The 21,780-nt window shown below is 40.5% G+C and overlaps 1 protein-coding gene across 1 annotated transcript in view; it reads right to left on the reverse strand.

The window, feature by feature from the left end:
* cpne9 (copine family member IX) overlaps nt 1-15,896 on the reverse strand; it is a 141,623-nt gene extending 125,727 nt beyond the window's left edge. The window contains exons 1-2 of the mRNA XM_074681400.1: nt 15,540-15,896; nt 12,778-12,818 (exon numbers count right to left, since the gene is read on the reverse strand). Coding sequence (XP_074537501.1) covers nt 12,778-12,818; nt 15,540-15,619 — 121 coding nt within the window. The 5' untranslated portion in view covers nt 15,620-15,896. The remainder of the gene's footprint in view (nt 1-12,777; nt 12,819-15,539) is intronic.
* Between the last annotated feature and the right edge of the window lie 5,884 nt (nt 15,897-21,780).

The raw sequence follows: 21,780 nt of genomic DNA on the forward strand, positions 1-21,780 counted from the left end.
TGGATGGCCTTCTGTTCTTCAATGTTTATAAATAGTTCTACCTGCCACCTTCTATAATCTGACTCTCATAAGAACAGACACGTCCTCTGAGTCTGTCAGAAACTGGTTTTCACGATGGACTGACAACCATCCACTCCTCACATGTGTCTGTGGAACATGTTTAACTCAGGAGAACGTGATGAAACATGATAATATGTGAGATGTGTTTCGGGTTTTCTCCTCTCTTGTGGATTGGATGAGATATTTGAGGAGCTTTAGCCAATCACAGTCCATTTGGGTTATAACTGTGCTGAGAGCAGCACTTCAGGCCTCTTTACCACTTTCACAACCCACTTACAAGCAGAGTATGATCCATTAGTCAGGACTTTTATTTTTAAACTAATTCTTTCGATGTGAAGGTTGGTGTCACAAAGGTTCTGCTGTTAAGTTTTAGTTATCCAGAGTTTATTTTCAGTTATTTGATATCATTAGACAGTTAACTACCATGCTTTATGTATTTTGTCATCAACAGAGCATAAGGGTTCATTCTGACGATGGTTGTTGTTTTTTTTTGTAGTCATTATAATCTCTACATCCATCCGTCAATCCATTTTCCACCACTTAACCGGGTTTGGGTCGCAGGAGCAGCAGTGCCATCAGTGAAGACCAATGGCTCCTGTCCCCAGCCACGTCCACCAGCTCCTCTGAGGGGATACCAAGGCGTTCCCAGGCCAGTCAAGAGATATCATCTCTCCACCGTGTCCTGGGTCTACCCCGGGGTCTCCCAGCTGAACATGCCCAGAACACCCCCCCAGGGAGGCGTCCTGGAGGCATCACCAAATGTCTGAACTACCTCATCTGGCTCCTCTCAATACGGAGGAGCAGTGGCTCTACTCCGAGCCTCCATGAATGTCCGATCTCCAAACCCTATCTCTCAGGCTGAGCCCAGACACCCTATAGAGGAAACCCATTTCAGCCGCTTGTATACGTGATCTTGTTCTTTTCGGCCTCTACCCACAGCTCGTGGCCATAGGTGAGGGTTGGAGCGTATATTGACTGGTAAATTGAGAGCCTTGCCTTCTGGCTCAGCTCTCTCTTCACCACAACAGACCGGTATAGTGTCCGCATCACTGCCAATGCCGCCCAGATTTGTCTGTTATTCTCTGGCTCCATTTGCCCCTCACTCGACAATAAGACCCCAAGATACTTGAACTCCTCCACTTGGGGCAAAGACTCTCTCCCGACCTGGGTCGGGCAGTCCACCCTTTTCCGACTGAGAACCATAGCCTCAGATTTAGAGGTGCTGATCTTCACACTCGGCTGCAAACCGCCCCAGTACGAGCTGGAGGTCAGTGTTTGATGAGGCCAACAGGACCACATCATCCGCAAAAAGAAGAGATGGGATCCTGGGCCCCTGAAACCTGACTCCCTTCACCATTTGACTGCACCTAGAAATCCTGTCCATAAAAGTAATGAACAGAATCTCTACATGTAAAACCTAAACGAACTAGTTATTGATCACCGTAATTTTCTTTCTCTCTCTCAGTTCCCTGATGAATTTCTTAATTGCTCAGTTTCATATAACATTAAAACATGCACATCAGGAGTAGGAAATGAGGACTGATAAAGTGGCTCAATCTCTCTCCTGAACACCTCCCACGCTGTGGGCAACTTCCTATAAATAATCTGCAGTCATATCACTGTCATGATATTGCTCCTGTGCTCCAACAGCTGAGACTGTAAACATATAAACTGACGTATGATTTTTCAATGTCAGGCATCCAAATAATGCCCAGGGAGTTTTCCTTTGAGGGCTCGAGTTGACTAGCCTGCTTTTTTCTTCTTGACAGGTGCTTGTTGGGACATCTGGTGACACCTGAGGGCCCAGAGTGTGGCCACGCAGGGATAAACTCCAAGCATCAGCTGCCACAGATTTTCTGCATCATAAAAACTAAAGTTTTAGGCATGGAAACTGTAATTTTAAAGTTTCTTGAACAAAACACAATGTCTAAACCCTTTAACTTGCTCCTCAACCATTAGAGCATTGTTAGAGTTGCTATGTTGAGCTGAGTAAAACCTGATTGAGTCATTTCTACACCTTGAAATGCTCTTTCTGAATTTTTTGGTTTCTGATCTTAGTGCACCAACACAAAAAACACATAAAGTATTTCTTACTCTTTTTTTTTTTTTTGTTATTTTTTCTTCGATGGAATGTTAAAAGGTTGAAATTTTATTTAAAAAGGACAATTTAAAGGGGGAGGAAGTAAAGCGGTTAATGGAAGTAACTTGACAAATAAATTCAATTACCCCGTTAACACTTTTTTCCTTTTCTTTTAGCAATTCAGGTGTATTTTTTAAATACCTTGAAATAAGACAGGTATGAATGGACAACACATTTTTTTACTAGATCTACGAGAAACACTTGCTGCAATTTCAGTTTTTGCAGCTAAACAGCTGCTGCTACATCTTACAAATTCCCCCCTCCCCTGTTTTACATATGTTGGTTTAGCTTTCCTTGTATTCTTATCTAGCCTGCCTTATATGGAGGACCAAAAATGCCGAAATTAAAAATTACTAAAGTGAAAACAAAAACTAAAAAAAAACATATGTACATAAGTAAGTAAGATAATGCTTACTCTGGCTGTTGAAAGTCACATCTAGTCCATTTCAGCACTCACTTGGGGATCAACCAATAAAAAAAAAAATAAATAAATAAAAAAAAAACATACACACTTAGGACCGCCCCCTCTTTTAATTAACTTTTCCTTATGCATTGCATGCTGGCAGTGTCTGCCCCAAAAATAAATACATTGATATAAAAATAAAAAAATAAAAGGGCAGAGTACTTTTATTTCCTAATTAATTGATATGTAATTTTTTTTTTTACTTTTATATATATATATATATATATATATATATATATATATATATATATATATATATATATATATATATATATATATATATATATATATATACATTGTGTTTTTATTTTCACTTTAATTCATTTTTAATTTTGGCATATTTCAGCCTCCATACCTTACCAGCTCACTACTGTTAGATTTGCTTGCACCATGATTTTGATTTTTTTAAGACACAATTTTTACCAAGTTTTCTTTGAAGGCAATCCCAAACTCCACAGCTACCATTTGAACACATTTCAACATCTGGGAGTGGCTGACAATTTATCAAAGGACGAACATGTCAGGACTCAAGTTTTCATGGATTTCCAATGTTGATATCCAATAAGAAGTCAAGATGAGCTAAACCTTCACAGACACAGAAAAAAATTGTGGTACAACTTACAATTTTAAAATTTTGGGTTGACTTTAATGTCAGATCCAGTAGGAGAGACACTTTGGCCTCATCTCTGCCAAGCAGTTCAGTTTGGTTCAGTTCAGTTTGGTTCAGTACAGCACGCATTTTGTGGCATTTCCCTTGACAGCCAGGCCCCTAAATCACCAACCCATATTGTCACACTTTTTGGTACCTTTCTGTTGGGGTGCCAGACATACCAATCTGGCCCGAGAAGGTGGAGCTGGAAACACTGCAGTCTGTTGACTGGTTGAAAGAATTGTCACACCCTGTGCAACAGTGGTAATGAAGAACAAGACATAACCCTGTCATGTTTAAATCTCCAGTTCACTTCACAAATAAAAAAAAAATATATTTTTTTTTTTTTGGAAAATGGCATCATGAAACAGCATGTGCTTTGTTTACTGTGTTGCGTTTATCTTTGTTGGATTTATTAGCGGGGTACATTGTGTTGAGCTGCTGTGTCGTCATGCTATTACATAGTTGATGTGGCTACTGGCACAAGCCTACCCAAGAGGACATGGTTGGCTGTGGGAATGCAAACAGGATCAAACTTTACCGATCAGACCTAAACCAAACTTTACTGATCCATATTGGACCACTTGGAGGAAACGGGGTGTATGGTACACTAGGATTGACTAAATTTGTAGGGTGCACTCAAGTTTCATGTTGTAATTCACTTAAAGAAAACAGTGTTACCATGATAAACTCAATGATGAAAGACAGCATCGTCCCAAACTGGCAAATCTGAATAGAGCCACAAAACTATTGGTCTGTTGTTGAAGCACAGCTGATGTCTGAACACAATTTGTGTTTTTATGGGGGTTCATATCAGGACTGGTTTATTTTGGTTGCACATATGTCCTTCAGTTGCAGTTGGATGCAATCCTACAAAAATGACTTTCTCCCAATGATATGCTCTGAGGATGGCTGCAAATGTTTCACCAACTGCTGCTGAATAAAACAATAGAGTTGTCTTTGTAAGTGTGCACATGAATAACCGTCCATTTCTCATTACAGCTCATTTTGAACTTTTAAGCGAGGTAAAGTTAGATGAATTGTTTTACATTTTAAAAAATATTGTGTTCTCTCTTCTTCCCTGTGCATAATCCACTTCACTTAAAATAATTCACATCCAAACTTCTGTATCTGCTGCACACTGATTATACTCCACATGTACTGGATTGTTGCACTCCTGAGCAGCAAGTGTATGCAAATCCTCTATCTCCATCTTTGCAAATTGCATTATGTATGGTATAATTTTGTCATTCTGATTCATTTTTGTCGTTCTACTTGTTAATCTTTTTTGTGCATCTTTACACCAGGCTGGAAAGACATAAAGTCAGAGTCGTGCATAAGCAGCAAACAAAACTCTGCTTATGCTGCCACTGTCTGCTAATCTCATCCGACTGTCCCACCCTCACTGATGGAACACTTCTCGGATCATTTCTCCCAGTATACACTGGTTTGAGCCCATCATGTGTGCTGGTCTCAGACTTTGTCCATCGAGCCCAGAGAGCAGCCAGCTGACTCACGGGACAGCTGTGCTCTCCAGCTGTGATTTGTGTTTGTCATTTAAAGCCAGAGTGTCTGGCTGATTTGAGGTGACTTTGTCTGAGGAAGCTGTGCCCTGTGGGCTCTCTAAAGGTACTACACTGTGTTTCTCTTTGGAGGCTGCTCCACTACTTTCAGTCAGTCAGAGATGGAAAGCGTTGGTGTCAGGAGGGTAAAAGTATAAACACCTAAAACTTTTAACAGAGCAGTTTGGATGCCAGGTGCAGACAAGATGAACACCCAGTAAATTTCTTTTTTACAGCTCCTTGACTTTTTGAAGTCATCTCAGAGCAACAAATGGACTCGGGCTGGTTGTCATAACACTTATTAAAAAAGAGTCTATTGCCCTGTCAGCCACACTATTTGGTATGGTGATTCAGAGGCAGCACTTCTTCACTGCTGAAAGGCAAAAAAGGTTATTTTATTAAAGACATAAACATCTACTGGAAGTGAAGGACATTTTTTTTTCCTTACAGATGCCTTAAATGAAATATTCATACCATCTACTTTGGAGTTCGAAGGGGCAATGTGGAATTTTTAAAGCTGGGCTTTTTTCTTTTTTTTTTCTGAGAAAGATTTTTTGTCTTTACCTTGGAAGAAAAGCAACATATCAAAAGTAGGGTCTGCAGGAGTTTTTGTTACTTGTTAGTAAGACGTTCAAAGTGAGCTCCTCCTCCTTGGCTCAGTGCCAGCGGCAGCACACCCACAGCCTATGACCAAAGCTACATAAACACACTCACTAGCTGAGCAACCACCTGTAGCATTGCGTTTCTACATCGGAGAGACTCAAGAGCACCTGACTTGGCATGTTAGCACAAGCTAATCACTGGGTTATCTGACACAACCTGGTTAGCAGTAGGAAGAACTTGAGTTGCTCTTCGTCCCAAGCTGCTCTCCAAGTGCTGAAACAAGTGAAAGTTAAGCCAAGCTTTACTATTGTTTAGGGAAAAGCTTTATCTGTTTGGTGTTTTGTTTCACTTTGGTTGTGTTTTTCTTTTCCCATGCTACATCCACTATCGTAGCTACTTGGGATAGCTTCTTCCGCTCGCTAATCAATACATGAAGTCACTTGCACACTGGGTGTGCACTGATTGGCGGAGCCACGTCTGCTCTCTGCCCAGAAACGTCCTGATACAACAGCAGCATTAACATAAAGGCTGAGGAGGGATTCGAGGCAGACACAGACACTGACACACATTTAAAGAGGCCTGTAGGAGACAATAATACAGGGTTACTCCTGTAAAAGCTGACATTCCATTTCATACGGAAAATCCTGCAGACTCTACCTTTAACAAGAGGAAGATCAAGCTCTGAAATATTGTTTTCTTAAATCTGACAGTTATTTAAAAGTAGCTTGGTATGCCAACAACAATAAGTGGACTCCAAGAGAGGACAGATCACACAGAGGCATTTACTGCTCATCACAGGGCTGTAGCTGGAAAGAATATACAGAGTGATTTTTGTTGTAAAATCCCAAAATTTGCCAAAAAATCAAAAAACAGAACTCCATTTCAGTAACTTCATGGTTCCTTTGCTGTCAGTTTTTTTTTTTCACAGAGGCCTGAAGTCCAGCAAAAAATTGTGGAGAAAAAAAGAAATTGCACTACACCACGTGACCAATAGAGGGCAGTGAAAAAGAGCTTGACAGCATTAAAAGCAAATATTTTACAAAAAGCTCATGTCGGGCTTTTTAGGATAAATCCATACGGCAGATGGAATAGGGCTGGAAACTCCCTGAAAACAGCCAGTGACTTTCAAAATAAAACAAACCGTGTCAAAATCAGTTCATATTTGGCCGGACTACAACAACAAACGGACAAAACAAGTGGAGCCAGACCCAGAGTCAATAAGTTTGAGGTTTTACGGCCCAACATGAATGAAGAGAGACTTATCAATGGAGTGGGAAGTGTAGTAACTTCTTGGTCTTGTGACTCCAGCTTACAGCTTGTCAGACAGAACATGCAGCTGCTGTGAGTTGACAAAAGCAGTCAACACACAATGAAGTGGAGCTGGACTGCAGACGTATCTGGTGGATTTGAAGTGTCAGGCTTAAAGAAGACCACTGTTTAGGAGTGATTAAACCAAGTCAATCACAGCTGAGTGTCATCTTATTGAGGACAGAAGGAGGAGGAAATAAAACACTGGGGCTGCTCCACTTATCAGAAACGTTCAGCTGGCAAGCCCTGCCCCCCAAAGCTCCTGGACCTCCAGGCCTTCTTAAGGGGGAGCTCAATTACCCCAGAACAAAATTTAGGCCCCAGCTGTTAAAAAACACAGTTCTTCAAAAAAAAGTCCTGAGTTCCTGTGGAAAGTTCCTGTGGTTGAAAAGCACCTTTAGATAACACCTCTCCATCACCGCCCACTCTTCGCAGATTCTCTAGCTACACCGACCTTAAATGACACCATCAGGTATCTCCCCATAACCACTCAGTCTGTGCAGCTTCACCAGTTTCATCATCCTCAGATAACCGCATCGATCAACACCTCCACCACCAGTTTGCTGCAGACGTCCTTTTTGCTTTTTCTGCTCTGCTCTTTGCACATTTTATTTCATCATTTCTTTACACGGGGTAGGATTTGATTCTTTGGATGTAAATTAAATATTAAAAGCTTTTTTGTGGTATCTATTTCAGTTATCTGTAGGATGATGAAAGCAGACTGTTTCCTGTATTGAAGACAATTAGCAGTGGAGTATCCTCAGCATCAGTTTAAGACACACGTCATGTTGTCGAGATTTAAAACAGGTAAAAATATTTCCACCATCTGTGGATAGGGGGGAGTTTAAATTCAGGAAGTGCACTCAGCAGGAGAGCAAATAACCATGTCACTGCAATTACCCAGAGATTATAAACCAAAGAACTGCTTAATGAAACCATTATATTTAAATTCCACAGTTTCATAACAATATCCCAATAATATCATCCAGATATCACATCACTACGGACAAAGCCTGCTCCAGAAATACACAAAAGGTGCAGAAACAGGATAAAGAATGAGTGTTATTTATCAGCAGAAACAGAGTCCTGCAGACAGTCACACCTTTTTGATTTGTTTTTCTCTGGAAAATGATAACGTGATGCATTCTCCATCCCAAACATCAGTCTGAAAGTCTATCAGCCTCCACCGGCTCCCACCGGCACATCAGGCTGTTTACCTGAGCTCACACTGTTAAACAAACCCTGTGACTTTGTTTAACAGTCAGAGCTGTCTCCCCTCCAAACTTTATTTCTTTGACGCCTCCGTGCATAACTTCCTACAACACTCTGCTACTTCTCAGGTGACATTTAGGCCTGGAAAAGTCTCTGCAGGTAGTAACTAGTTCTACACTTTGAAAGAATCAGACTGAGACATTTCCAGCCTGTATGCTCTGGTTCATACAGGTGAGAGAAATGCGCAAAAACAACAAAATAAATAGCTACCATCAGAACAAAATGCATCATTTGAATTACCAGTCAGAACCCAGAGGAGGTTTGTGGTGTTTGTACCTGCAGAGAGTGTCCTGTCTGTCTATGCTTCCTTTTCTCTCACATGTAGTCATTTCTTAGCCGTCAGTCTTTGTGCAGAGCTGTGAAGCTCTCTGTCTACAGTCTGCAGGTTGAATCAACTAGAAACAGCCAACGGGGACTAGGTGACATCTCTGTCTCACTCACCTCTGCAGTTTTTCTGCAATGGTTTAAAATAAGTAACTCTGGCATCTTATACAAGATGCCAAAGTGACTTCACAGAATGTTGGTTTGAAAACATTATTGTTTGCAAACCAGTGAATGAGGAGAGTTAAGCCTGGTTTAACGAATCAACGCTGCAGCCTCCACTGGGTCTCCATCCAATGCTGAAGTCTACATGTGTAGCATGATGTGCACCTCCTCCCAAATGTAACAATGTGTTGATAATAAACTGTACAAAATATGGACAGTCTCCACATCATCACGTGTCTGTAGCTTGAACAGTGAAAGGAAGCAAATCCGCTGGTGCAGCCACAGTTGATATGATGCAGGTTTTGAGCTTCAGTCATGTGACCTGAGCTGTGTCTCTGATTGGACAATGAGACAATCCAAATATCTTTTGAACCTTGAAGTTAGAAAAAAAAATCACCCCCGTACAGTGTGTGCTGATAGCAAAATTAGCGTTGTAGACCCAAGCCATTTTTTGAAAAGGGCTGTTAATATGCTTTTTCATGCCATAAAAGTCAGGTTTCTTTTGGCTGGATGTGTATGTGGTTTCCATTTTTTTCTGCAGCTAGCCTCATGAGCAGGGATCTGCAACCTTCACTTCCAAAGGAGCCGTTATGCCTCAGCTCAACTGGATTCAAGTCATTCTGGAGTCACAAAATTGACTTTATCCTCACAATAAAGACAATGTAGTGTTTCATATTCTACACATACAGTAGCTCATATCAAGTGAATAATCATCTATACGAGTTTTGATATTTTTTTAAGAATATACAATAAAATTGTACATGCCTAGTTTTTTTATATTTTTTAATAAATTTGATTTTTTTTTTTTTTTTAGAAAAAAAAAGAAATTTTACGGAGCCCCTTATATAAATTGTGTAGATACTAAAACGTGCGCACGATATATTATAATGTGCGCACTTAATACTTATTCGTGCTCACGTTTCAGTATCTCGTGCGCACAAAATAATGTTATTTACCACGTTTTGACTTGTCCTTGTCATTGTCCACTACGGCTTTACGTAGTGACATCGGATGTTTACAAACACACATAATGAAGAGAAGAAGTGAGATCGTTAACTTGTACTTCCACCTCGGACTGTCATATAATGACATTCTTGCTGCTCTTCAGCCGAGCACGGCTGTCTTCTTCTTCTTTGTTTGTAACGGCAGCTGACAACAATATACAACAATATATTATGGGGCATTACCGCCATCTACTGATGAGCCCGGCTGTCTGTTGTCGCTTGCCTGTTTAATTAAAGCGTGTGCACATTTTAAGTATCTCGTGCGCACGTTTTAGTATCTCGTGCGCACGATTTATATTTTTCTCTTCTCTGTGGCACCTTAGGGGCTCTGTAAAATTTCCAAAATTTGAAAAAAATAAAAAGATGATAAAAAAATGTAAAAACATGCAAAAAAAAAAAAATTCAAACAATTTTTCTATTTAAAAATATTGCAAATATTAAAAAGAAAAAATTATGTTTGTGACTTGTCTTACCACATATTGAGCATGTATATTAAGCCTACATGTTGACAGTTAATTGAATCCACCCACAAAACTTAAGGTTAGCCACAGGTGCAAGTAAAGTTGGACAGGAAAAACAAAAGCCGCGTTTCCACCAAGCAGTCCAGGTCAGTTCAGTACGGTTTGGGACGGTTTGGTACAGTTAAGCCTGATCCTGTTTGCGTTTCCACAGCAAACTGTGCCCTCTCATGGTAGGTGGCATGTACTTCTGATGCCTAAAGCTGCAGCTGTTAAACAATGGCGTGACGCTGTAGCAGTTTACCCCGCTATCAAATCCGACAAAGAAGAAAAAAGGACACAGTAAACAAAGAGCATAAAGCAGAGGTAACATCCTCTTACAAGTTCTCCAGAGTATAAAATCTGTAAGACAATCAGAAAATAACACCTTGATTCTTTGGAGGTAAATTGAATACTTGGCTGTTTGTTTTCTTCCCTTTCTTTCTATTTCATCTCTGCTGTTTGACGGCAGCTGCAACAGAGATCATGCAGTTTTGAAGGCAGAGAACATTTTCAGACAGTTTCCAGACTTATATGTGCCACTGGTTTTGTTTTACATTTAAGAATCTTACATCAGACTTGTAGCATAATCCAGCTGGTTGTGGTGAAGCAGTGCCTGCCTGAAACATGACTGCAGCTCTTCATTTTTACATATAAGTTAAACTCTTCTTTAAACTAAAAACAACACAACCATCCTCATGTAGACCACAGGTTGTTTTCCAGCTCTCTGACACGATCTGCAGTACCAACACAGGCTTCATCTTTCAGCTCTTACTTTCCTCTTCCTCTGTCACTTTTCTGCTCGACATGCTGAGGCTCCTCCAACCTCTCAACCTGACCTTTCTCTAACACTGACTTTTCCCTCCACAGTCCGTCCTTGTTTTTTAGTTTACCTCCTCATTCCTCTATTTTATTACCACCCAATGAGAGCTCTGACCTTCAGAGTTACTTAACAGCGCGGGAGACTGAGGAGAGCACATTTCATTCAGACTGTTCTGTTCTATCAGAAAGAAGACTGGGGCTCAAACATCACGCAGGGACATGCGACATTTATTCATCTGTTTAAATGTTGCAAAAAAGAAGGATTGACAAGAACCTACAAACCAGCATCAAAGAGGTTTGGACAAAAAAAAAATTCTTTAAGTTCTTAAAGTGTTTTTTTTTTTGATGTTTTACAAAAAACATGCCACTTTTTAATTTAATGCTAGCAGTTAATTCAAAAAAATAAAGAATAAAAATAATAATAATAATAATAATAATAATAATAATAATAATAATAATAATAATAATAATATATGAATAAACACTTTTAGTTTGAGAGTTTTGAAAGTGAAATATTGTCCCATCAATCCTAATAGGATTTATCAGTCCTAGGTTTTTTTTGCTGTTTTTTCTTTTCCATGATCAAATCTTTTCAATGGGTAACAGGTCAGGACCGTGGGTTGGCTAATTAGTACCAGCACTCTTTTACCACAGAGCCAGTCTGTTGTAGTTCATGCAGAATATGGTTTGGCATTTACTTGCTCTAAAAATATAAACAGCGACCCATAGGGATGCAAACAATTAATTGATTATTGATTAATTGTCGATTAGAAATTACTTGACTAAAATAAATTAAATGCAATTAATTGCGTTTTTAACCCGTAATTCCCCGCCAGCCCACATGAGGGCGCTTTGCACCAGACGTCCTTGACGCACAGGTGGGAACACAAGAGAAGAAGACCTCTGACAACAACAACAAGACAAACGAAAAGAAGTGAACAACTTTCTTAGAGATCCACCACCACTCCCTGACTGAAGTCCTGCAGCATGGTTTGAAGGTAAATGAAGGCAGGTCCCTGCTGAGCGAGTGTTCTCAGCAGCTGGCCTAACTGTGAACAGGCTGCGCACAAGGCTCACTCCTGACCCGTGTTTCCTCTACCAATGTATAGGGGGGCAGCCCGTCCTCCCAACTGAGCGCCACCCCCCCCACCCCCAAAAAAGTCAAGTTAATTTTACTTTCCATATAGCCGCAGATCACAGCAGAAGTGATTCAGAGTTACCTTTTCTCATGAATCAGGTCTATATAATGTTTTTTTTTAGTTTGACAAACTAAATAGCCATATCCATCTAATTTACATGACATGATGTCATTTGTACATAGTCACGTTCACATTTCTCCCCGCGCTGTTTCGTGCCTTCAACGCGTTGACAGACACACATACATATGGGCATTTACACACACAGACAGGGTAATTCTGTATAGTAAAACCATCACAAGAAACATCTGCCAGCACCTTTCAGTGAAGATGCAACACTCGCTCTCTTGCCCCCAGCTGTACAATACTCTCCCGCCAAGGCCGTACATTGTGGCGTTCACATTTCTCCTTGTTCTGTTTCGTGCATGGCAAAGTTCCGCCCCTTTGTGTTTACAGACACACACAAACACGTGTGCATTTACACAGACAAGTAAAGATGAAACACTCGCTCTCCTAAGTTTGCAAATTTGTTTTGCTTCTAACAGACAGTGCACTTATTTATTTTCATGCTTCAAGTAGTCTTAAAGAAGCCTTGTTATTGCATTGTTCCATTTGTGAAAGTGTTGACATCTAATTGATCATCGATACGATGAAACAATTATCAATTAATGAATTAATCAATAACTTACATCCCTAGTCCCAACTTTGGGAACTGGGGTTGTAGTGTAACATCAAAACTGGCAAAAAAAAAAAAGTATGGTAATATTCAACGTACCAGGATCGGACTTGGAGAACGTATCCACATCCAGTAGACTCCTGTGGAAACAACAGAAGTGAAGGTTTGAATAGTTTCCAGGGTTAAAATCTGGTTTCAAATCAGAGGTAGTTCAGCCAAGAGAGACAAGTTAATGAGCTGATCACAGGTAGATATGACCTGGTGATATGAACAGCTGATGATAGCTGAAGATAGAAGATACACTTAAGCAACAACACACTGACAAGACATCAGCATTCAGGATACAATCTGGATTCAACTTTTGCAACAGAGCTTTTTTTGTGCATGCATGAAGCCACAGTTTTCAAATCAATGAAAGAGTTTCTTATGAAATGGCATCACTTGGGCACAAGGATGTGTTCAGAATTTGGAAAACGTTGAAAATTCTCTGTGCCGAGACAGAAAAAGAAAAGACAACACAAGATCCAAAAGACTAAAAGAGAACATTTTGTTTCCAAAGCAACAAGTTACAAAACTCCCTGACCATCCAGTCCTGAAATTGTCTGCACACTGTTTTACGTCCTTGTCTGGGTAAATGTGTGCAGGAAGGGTCTGCAGGATTTGGACTCTGGGTGAAAATGTCTGAGGATGTTTCAGCAAGATATAACTTCACTTGCATTCACGCATTGCACCAACAAGAAAATGTTTGAGAAAATATTTAAAAAAAAAAAAAAAAAAAAAAAAATCAGAACTACAGTCAAACAGTGGAAGAGGCTTAGGTTTTAGTTGCTTCTGGGCATTGCAGCCAAACTGGGCAGCAAATCTGGTGACAGAGAGCAGCCAGAGGAAGGCAGCAGGTATAAACATTCAATTCAAATCACAAATCAGGTAAGTTGAGGTGTTCTCTTTTTATGCATGAACATAAATACTTACTGAACATCTGTTTTGAAGTTTGTTTCTTACTTTGATCATGGATTCAACATTTGTAGATTTTCTGAAACAACCTTCACTGCTGCTTAAAACATCATATCACCAAATCTATCAAATGCCTACAGCCGAAAGTATTTAAACTGTCATACATCCTATTTAAGCACACTTTTACTGACTTCCTGTGAATTTCAGGATTGATTTTAAGATCCCACTGAGTGCTTTTAAGACACGAGAGAAAGGGAGAAGTTGGACCCAGTTTTGTTTTCTGGGCTTTTAACTTAGAAAAAGCTGTCGAGCTTCACATCCTCTGGTAAAGCTTTAAGTTGTTTCCTAGGCTTAAGACAAAATGTGTCAGTATCATCTGTATCTCTGTTAGAACACTTGAAGCTACCAAAAGACATGAAGTGAAAAGATTTGAGCCCAAGGAATTTTTCCAACTATGTCCGTGGATATTGCGGTAATTTCTGGTTTTGACGTTTCAAATCTTTTTCAGCAGAAACAGAAACATTTTATGCTCTGCGTTGAACACTTGCTAATAAACAGCTGTTGCAGTTGACTGCTGAAACCAGAGAGCTCATATTAGAGGTTATCCAGGTGTTAGGTAGCATGTGCAACAAGTGTGGAGGTGAGTCTAGTCTAATTATACAACTAAGAAATGCTTTTTTTTTTTGTCCTTCAGAATAACCCCCATTCTCATTTTTTTGTTTTGCGGTTGGACATTTCTGTTTTTGGTTGGACCCAGCTGCTGTGGGAGGGGCTGGAGGTGCTGAAAGCAGGTTGGTTTGTGCAGAGCTGCCACAGCCATATCAATATGTTGACTCAAGGGTGTCCACTGTTTTCTATTGTCTGCATTCTATTTATAATTATTTTTCGTTCCCATATTAGTGAATTTTCTTTCTTTTTCCAGGTCTGCACAGCAAGTTTAGCTGGCCAGCATCTTAACTTTTCAGTGTGAATTAAATTCATCTGCAGGGCTGCAGTTTGGAGAGCTGCCTCATTTTAGTGCATTGGCTAATCCATCAGAGGCCTTCACTTTAATCCCTGCCAAATAATTAGATTATTTAAACTGCACAATTATGATGACTCTTTCAGTCCTGTGCGTTATCAAGATAACAGTTCAAAGTAACACAAGATGTCTCAAAACTGTTATTTGAAAGCAAACAAAAACAAAAAGACCTCCCCACCTTTCTCCTCCCTCACTCCATCCCTCCATCCCTCCCCAGGTGTTGGGCTGTCTAACTCAGGTGTCTGGACACTTCCAGTCTGGCTCATCTCAGGAGGGACTACGCAGTGGCACCAGACATTTATTATTCAGGAGCGGACCGCGAAGGCAGTCAGCACACCTCTAGGCAGGCTGACAGTCTGCAAGACCCTGACTGAGTTTCACTGCTCCGTCAGTTAGTCAGTCAGCCAGGCAGCCAGGCAGTCGGTTAGACAGACAGCAAGGCATTCAGCTATGAGGCAACCTGCCACCACTCAGTGAATGCAGCTCTATACACACCATGTTTATTTTAGGGCTGTAAAATCAATACATTTTATTTTATTATTATATATTTTATATACAATTTTCTGATATAAAACTGCTTTAATCATCATAAAACTCCATTATCTCGATGCCTCTTAAGCAGTTTTAAATTATCAGTCATTAAATATGAGTAATAGGATTTTTTTATTTCTTTGATTCATGAGAGGCAGACAGTGAGACTGGTTCAGATAGACAGATATTTGTATGTTTTACATGGTTACAGAATAACTCCACAGATTTCTATCTAATGAACTTGCACCACTTTGGTACTATCTGCTGAAAAATGTCTAAACCCACGCATGCAGACTTTTAACCTGGTTTAAAAGAGAATATTTCCACAGGCACACGTAGGTGACTTTGCTCTTACCTGCAGGACACCGTAACTTCTATTTTAGTTGCAGGGACTCTGGTGTTGAGAGGGTCGAATTCCCCTATTGATGCCATCATCTCGACTGCCGCTGCAAACGAGCATCCACAATAAGAGCGAAGATCTGATCATTGACCACGGGATCCAGATCGCAGTAAATCCATTGTCAAGATCTCCTTCAGCGTGTGGGGCAGAGAGGAGCAGAGGAGGGGGAGCCGAGCTGAGAGGACGGAGGCAGAGAGAGGGACAGAGAGGCAGAGAGAGACGGTGAAAGTTGGGAGGCAGATTTAAAGTTCATTCATTCTTCACGCGTTCGTCTCGGTGCGCTCCAGGAGTGTGTCCGGTGCTGAGGAGGAGGAGGAGGAGGAGAAGAGCGCAGCCAACCGGAGGCACCGGAAATAACACGGTGCCCCCCACCACTCATCCACCCCCTCCTCTGTGTAAGAGTCATTATTTTACTCACCTCAAGTCACCTGTTACCGATGCTGTCATTGTTTATCCATTAGCCTGCGTTTCCACGTGTGGGATGACGAAAGTAGTCATTACGCAGTAAATTCACAGCTTTATCGACCCTCTCTTCCTCTGCCATGTTTGTCTCTTCTTTCCTGGCCAATATTTCTCCTCATTCTGCAAAAATGTTACAACATGCCATGCTCCGGCAAACATCTTAAGCTAGGTAACCCAGGTGACTGAAATTGTTAGTGTAATTTCAAATTTTGTGCACCAAGAAGCACATCTAGAGTTTAGAAAATGCAGATATACAGGTATGCATCATCAGCAATACAGAGGATTAACCTCAGTAATGTTAAATGTGATTATCAGAGTCTAAAATGACACTGTTGAAAGCTGGATAGAGCTGATGGAAGGGATTTTCATTGGAATTTTATTCTTTGCTTGATACTTTTCTTTTTATTATCTTTTTTTAGCTGATTTTATTGTGCACCTGATGTTACACTTTCTCATTTTACCACATTATTTATCAAATCTTTATTTTAAATTTTCATAAAATTTCATCTATGTATTTACACATTTACTTGACTTACTCTCTAGTATTTTCGAGTATTTTTTATTTTATTTTTTTATTTATTAATTCATTAATTTATTTTTTAATTAATGAATTACTATTTTAGTTTTAGCTCCTGTGTTTCCTCATTTTAATTCAAGATGGCGTTTCCTCAGTCCTCTAACTCTGTTTTTTTTGTCAGATGTCCTTTTTAAGTCTTTGTGTGTTTGAATAAGTGAGTGTGTATATTGAATGTGGTTTGGGGGGAGGGGGATTGCATGGGTCTTATGTTTTCATTCAATTCAATCGTGCAATTTTCTGCTGTTTATTCCACTTTTTGTTATTCCATTTTATTTTATTTTTTTTTCCATGTAGAGCAATTTGTATTACAAAGTCCTGTATGAAAAGTGCTATACAAATAAAGTTTGATTGATTGATTGATTGATTGATTGATTGATTGATTGATTGATTGATTGATTGATTGATTAAAAATAGTAAATAAGATTTACTGGGGTTTTCCTGAATGATTAGCTTTTAAGATGTGTTTTAAAACCAGGACTTATAATTTACCCAAAGTATGTTTCTGAAGGAAGTTTTGTAGCACTGAAGTCTGTACATTGCATCAGTTACTGAGTAAAGAATTAAGAAAAGGAAAAAAAAACAACAAAAAAAAAAACACAGCTTTAACTACCTACAAGGTTAATAAGTCAACAGCTCAATATTACTTTTACAAGAGTTAGTGAATATTCTCCCTGGCCATGCTGTAAACATTGATAATTAAAGTAACCTTGCCAGATGTTCAGACTAAATGTGTGCAGATTTTATAACCTCTCTGAATATGTCTGTAAACTGATCAAAATGCTCTTAAGGCTGAAATACACCAGATGTATCTCCAGTCTCTCTCCAGTTCGTCATGGCAACAGATGAGATTGGTTTCCATTCAAGTCAATCTGTCAACTCACACTGGATCCACTCCGTTGCACAGCCGTCCTATTTTTGCTGGATGTCTGAGCTAAAGTTGTGCACAGAAACTACCTAAAAAACACTCAGTGACTTCCAAACCAGAGTTATAACTATGAGTATTTAGTTTGGCTACAAAAAGAAACTGACATGATAAGAGGAGCCAAACCAGGAGTCAACAGGTTAGAGGGTTTAAAGCCCAGCATGAAAGAAGACAGGCTCATCAATGAAGTTTGAAGCTTGGGGACTCCTTGGTCTGTGACTCCAACTGTCTGTCAGTCACTCAGCTTACCTGACTTAAAGCGTAGCTGGTGCGAGTTGACAAATGACACGTAACAAAGAGGTGCAAAAAAGTACGAGATCTTCATGAGATGATGAGGTCATTGCATAGGGACCTCCTCACTGGTTCATGTAGTTGAAGGAACGGGCCTCAAACACCAAGGTTTGCACATGACTCCACCTCTTGACCAGAATCTTGTTAACAAATTTCCTCTTAGGGTTAGTGAAGTATTTCTGATTTCTAATTCTGACATGCCTCTAGAGGGCTGACCAATCAGAGGGAAGGGGGTTTGTGGAGCTGAAACCTTAAAGAGACAGCGTTTTTAGACTGCCATGCAGGTAGGTTACGTTCGTCGGTAGAGTTGTCTGCAAGATCTTACCCTAAGATGAGTTTAGCTGCATAATTATGTTGCGTGACTGTCCACTTGTGTTTTCTCAGTAAACAAAGTCAGCCACAGAGTAATATGTTACTTTTAGGCATCTGGATGTTTCCCTTCACTGATGGCTTGTGAAACATGCTTTACTACTTTCAAAACATTCAATTTATGCATTTTCAAAAACACATGAGGCAAAGATTTACTGTAATGCTAACAGCTCCTGTTAGAGTCAACCCATTACTTTGTGTTTGTCATGTCTTAGTGATCCTTCAGCTGAAGATGCTCCTGCTGTAAAATCTGCTTAAGGGCTGAAATCAGATGGCCAGCTATAAACCCTCTCAGATAAAGTGGCCTGTCCCTGCACCTCGGCTGTGTGCTCTGTATTTCATGAACACTTTATGGTGTCTGAGTACATCGGCAGTAAATATAAAGCGGCGTGTGGAAGACGAGGATGACTTGAAGTTAAACAGCTATTTTTTACGCCCCGGGTCCCTGACAGTTTAATCTGGCCACAGTAATGAAGCGGGGGATCCTGCGTCTGCAGAGAAAGTTATAGATTGGAAAGAACAAGCTGACATTTTGCATCTGTGGAAACAGAAGAAAACTCTCACCTGTGGGAACCCTGAACAGGAAACACCCTCCTGTCTATATTTAACCCTCCTCCTCTTCCTCCTCCTCTCTCCACTCAAGCAGCGACCGCTCACCTTGTAATAACACAGAGGTTTGTTACATCAGATTCTTGCATATATTCACTGGAGCAGGTAATCAAACAGTCGGTTTGCAAACCCATGCTCAATTAGCTGAACAGAGGAAACAAGCTGTCATCTTCTAATGAGATGTCTGTGCTGCTAAATATGGAAGGGATACTCTGTAATTTTCCATTAATCAGCCCTCCTGGAAGCACCGTGACACACTCCTCAAAGCCTCCCACTGCGGTCTCATCACCTGAGTTACATATCCAAGCCTCTGCACGAAACAGCTCTGATTTCTCTTTCTGTTTCAGGAGCCAGAAGGTGCCTTGAGAAGCAGACAAAGAGTGTGTCAACATGCAGAAACAACAAAAGGAGAAGGGTTAGAAGTGGATGCTAACATGTGGTGTGAGAACAAGGAAACTGAGACAGGAAATGCACCTAAAACATCCAAGTTCAATCATTTTGGGCCAGAAATAGACTCATTTGTGGACTGCTTCAGAGGTAATAAACAGTGAGTGTCTGCTTTTCCACGCGCCAGTTATGACAAATAATCGTTACCCCCAACTATGTGTGTGTGTGAGTGCGTGTGTGTGTGTCTCAGTCTGAGTTGTGTTTGCCAGCAGATTCACTCAATTTTGCAGCTGATCAGGCAGAAATTGGAATTTTTCATGGACTGAGGAACAAATGGAGGGAGGAAAAACGGAGGATGGACTGCAGATGAAGAGGAAAAAATGATGAAACCAAAGAAAAGTGATGACAACAAGCACTTCTGCTCTGGTTTCTGGGCGATCTATAAATAAAGTGAATGGGTGTCAAAGTGGACAGAGGCTTGTCATGTGTGTGTTTCTGTGTGAGTGTGTGTGTGTGTGGAGTGCCAGCTAATTACTCAAGGAGGAGAAATCCTGTTTAGTTTCCATTTCAGTGCAGAGCCAAGCAGGAGCCTGACAAATAGCGGAGCCTGCAGTGGTTATGTAAACTGAAAAAAAAGAAAAAACACCTCATTTGTTGACTTTCTTCAGGTGTTTTCGCCTGTTTTCTCTCCTCTTCTCCTCCATTCTTTTATTACATTTTACATCAGCACTGAGGTCAGAGCGAGGTGGTCATAAATACTGATACAGGGTTGTATAAACAAAGTTTGGGAGCTTTCTATTAGCCCGGAAAGAGCTGTGAATTTCGTTCAATGAGACAAACAACTTTGTTTTTTGTCCTCGCTCTGCTCCGTGAGTTGGCTTCAAAAGGAAACCAGTGAAGAAACGACTCCAGGTGAACTCTAAAACATTCCACTTTGGGAGATAAATATAAAAAGAGAGACGCAGGAGTCTGACTTACAGTTTTGTGTAATCAACAACTTAAAGGAAAGTTAAGCCAAGAGTACAAGTTAGTTGGCAAGACTCCTAGTTCAGGTCTGCAGCCTTTGTACCCTCTAACTTTTGTCAGAGCAGTGCAGGAATTTATAATCTACAATCTGACTTCTGTAATCTATTCATTTTGTCTGTTCCAAAGGTCAGAGCTGACCCAGAGAAAGCAGTGCTGAAGTTTGCTGTTAGCTCACATTTAATCTGGTTTTAAGGTAGTCTCATACTTTCAAGGTTGCACCAGTTATGATAGTTCTGTAAACACTTACATTACAACTTAAACCCTACACTTGGCTGAGTTCTTTTTCCAGACTTATACACCCGAAAGAGTTATGAACAGATTTAATGAATAAATACAAAGAAAGTTTGGTGGTTAGACCCCATCAAGTGTTGAGCAAAATAATTCATGTAGGGGACGTGCAATGGTGTTATGAATTATGAATATCCCCCGATGGAGTCTAGACACGAGTGGTGGTGGTGAGAGTCTTGAGAAGGCTGGATCCGGAAGATTCGGTAAAGACTGCAGGGCTGAGGAGCAGAACTGAGCGATGGAGACCGGAGGTGCCCAGGGAGGAGGAGGGTCGTGACGAGAGCCTGAAAGACGGCTGATAGCAGAAGAGACGGCATTTAAACTTTGACAGCTATGAAATGATTGGCTTATGATTGAAGCAGGGTCACTGTGATTGGATAGAGAGAAAAGTTGACACACCCCTTGGTCAACTGACAGAGAGAAGCAGGAAAGAGTGAGTGAAGGAACAGAAGAGTGTGAGCGCACCCAGTCCTACTGACTGAACTTTCACTAAGCTTCATTTGGTGAAAAGTCCTCTGAAAAAAAACACAAATTCAGTGTCATCTTTGGTCCTGGAGTTGGGTTTTGAAGGCCAAGGTGAAAATGTGCTTTTAACCTGCTCAGCTCCTCAGACCAGAACCCAGCTGAACATCTGAAGGACAAGGGATACTCATCTGAAGACAGCAAGGTTCAGATTTTGGACAGACAAGACAGCTAGTTTTAAGGAAAAAGACATTTAAGCTTTGACAACCTTCTCTGGACGGAGGCATAGCCTAAGACACTGCTTAAGGGCTGGGTTATGCTACACTTTTTAACACTGCACGCAATGTCCCTTCCCCACCTGCTGGGGTCAGTGTATCCCAACTGCACGTCTACCAAAGTACTAAACTCAAGTAGAAGAAGTTGTTTGCACTGTTGGCATTTCTTTTGCTATTTCCTCTTCTCTACCAAGTGTGGCTGGCAGCGATTTCACGCCAATTATTGTTGATCACACAGTTATCATGGTGATCTCTGAGCGATAAATCGTGTAAATGCCAGTACTTTTTGTACTTCGGACTCCGGAAGCTCCTGTTTTTCCAGGCGTCTCCACACCCAAGTTTTTGGAGGTGCGCGACACGGTAATTTTCAGCTCGAAAAGGACCGCCTGAGGGGGCGACACTTCTGTGACATCATATGTCTGTACGAAACCACGCAGACCACACGCACACCTCAAGCATAGACCAAGCTTTTTATCCCCATATAACACAGTTTTCATTCTTTATCCAAAAAAATTAAAGATACACCAA

Source organism: Halichoeres trimaculatus, unplaced genomic scaffold (genome assembly GCF_033239565.1).
Source record: "Halichoeres trimaculatus isolate MK-OKI-2021-1 unplaced genomic scaffold, fHalTri1.1 fHalTri1_scaffold_11, whole genome shotgun sequence".
Classification (NCBI taxonomy): domain Eukaryota; kingdom Metazoa; phylum Chordata; class Actinopteri; order Labriformes; family Labridae; genus Halichoeres; species Halichoeres trimaculatus.